This window comes from Myotis brandtii, unplaced genomic scaffold, assembly GCF_000412655.1.
Source record: "Myotis brandtii unplaced genomic scaffold, ASM41265v1 scaffold455, whole genome shotgun sequence".
NCBI lineage: Eukaryota > Metazoa > Chordata > Mammalia > Chiroptera > Vespertilionidae > Myotis > Myotis brandtii.
In genome coordinates this window covers 1,069,701-1,071,214 of record NW_005367384.1, presented here as the reverse complement: position 1 = coordinate 1,071,214, position 1,514 = coordinate 1,069,701, and the positions used below count along the sequence as shown (strand labels likewise).

The 1,514-nt window shown below is 50.9% G+C and overlaps 1 protein-coding gene across 1 annotated transcript in view; it reads left to right on the top strand.

Moving 5' to 3' along the window:
• Nucleotides 1-1,514, top strand: part of HIPK2 (homeodomain interacting protein kinase 2) — a 122,462-nt gene that overhangs the window by 101,868 nt on the left and 19,080 nt on the right. Inside the window, exon 10 of the mRNA XM_014546705.1 lies at nt 1,254-1,433. Coding sequence (XP_014402191.1) covers nt 1,254-1,433 — 180 coding nt within the window. The remainder of the gene's footprint in view (nt 1-1,253; nt 1,434-1,514) is intronic.

Sequence of the window (1,514 nt, the reverse complement as noted above, 5' to 3'; positions counted from 1 at the left end):
GGGTGGGGCCCCCCCCCCCCCCGAGTGCACAAATTTTTGTGCACCGGGCCTCTAGTAATAATAATAAAACCTTGAGAGTATTTGCTTAGGACTTTTTCAATATTCAGTATTTTTGGAAGTGTCAGTGAAGTACTGATGGGGTGGTCATAATAATCTGGCCACTCAGTGTACGTATCTAGGCAACCTTCAGTTACTCTCATTGTTCATTCAGCATGTAATTAATTCATCAGCCGTTACCTGCCTGAACACTGAGCTGGCCACTGAGAGAATTCAATAGCATGTTAACACTCGGCATCAAACACAATGGCTGCCAGTCTGCAGCGTTTGCCACATAAACTGCGATGTCCTCACTGATAAGACGGCATCACTGACACACCCCGCCTGCCTCTCAGAGTGGCCAGCCCACTGAAGGCTGTGTGTAAGTTCCGTGGAAGTTGGAGGGAATGTGTATCTGCTGTCCCGGAACCTGGGCTGAGCCTGCGTACTTGGCATTCATTCTTCCTCTTTCTTACCAAGTGGGGTTCCTGCCCCTCCTTCGGAACAGCCCTGACACTTCCCTGCCCGGGAAACTCACCTGATGAGCTCACTGGGCGAGGCTCATCCCTTCACTAGCCCACAACCAGCAACAGAACCAATTTGGGGGGTTAATTTGCTTCTAACTGGGAAGGATACCTTATCTTAAAAAAGAAGCCCTGTGCCCTGGCCGGCTTGGCTCAGTGGATAGAGCGTCAGCCTGCAGACTGAAGGGTCCTGGGTTCAATTCCGGTCAAGGGCACATGCCTGGGTTGCGGGCTCGGTCCCCAGTGGGGGGCATGCAGGAGGCAGCTGATCAATGATTCTCTCTCATCATTGATGTTTCTTTTCTTTCTTTTTTTTTAAATATATTTTATTGATTTTTTACAGAGAGGAAGGGAATGGGATAGAGAGTTAGAAACATCGATGAGAGAAAAACATCGATCAGCTGCCTCTTGCACACCTCCCACTGGGGATGTGCCCACAACCAAGGTACATGCCCTTGACCGGAATCGAACCTGGGACCTTTCAGTCCGCAGGCCAACGCTCTATCCACTGAGCCAAATCGGTTAGGGCATCATTGATGTTTCTCTCTCTCTCTCTCCTTCTCCCTTCCTCTCTGAAACCAATAAAGAAATATATTTTAAAAATAAATAAAATCCCTTTTTAAAAAAAGAAGAAGAAGAAGCCCTGTGTTTGTAAAACCAATAAAAAGCCTGGTTTTCCCATCTCTCTTTCAGGAACACACACGCTCACGGCAGCCATTATAATCCCATCATGCAGCAGCCCGCGCTCTTGACTGGTCATGTGACCCTCCCAGCAGCCCAGCCCTTAAATGTGGGCGTGGCCCACGTGATGCGGCAGCAGCCAACCAGCACCACCTCCTCCCGGAAGAGCAAGCAGCACCAGTCCTCTGCGAGGTGGGTGGGGCGTGGGCCCAGCGGTGAGAAACCTCTGGGCGTCGGGGCATCGCCTGTGCTCCGGCCTGGCCTGGAGCTGGG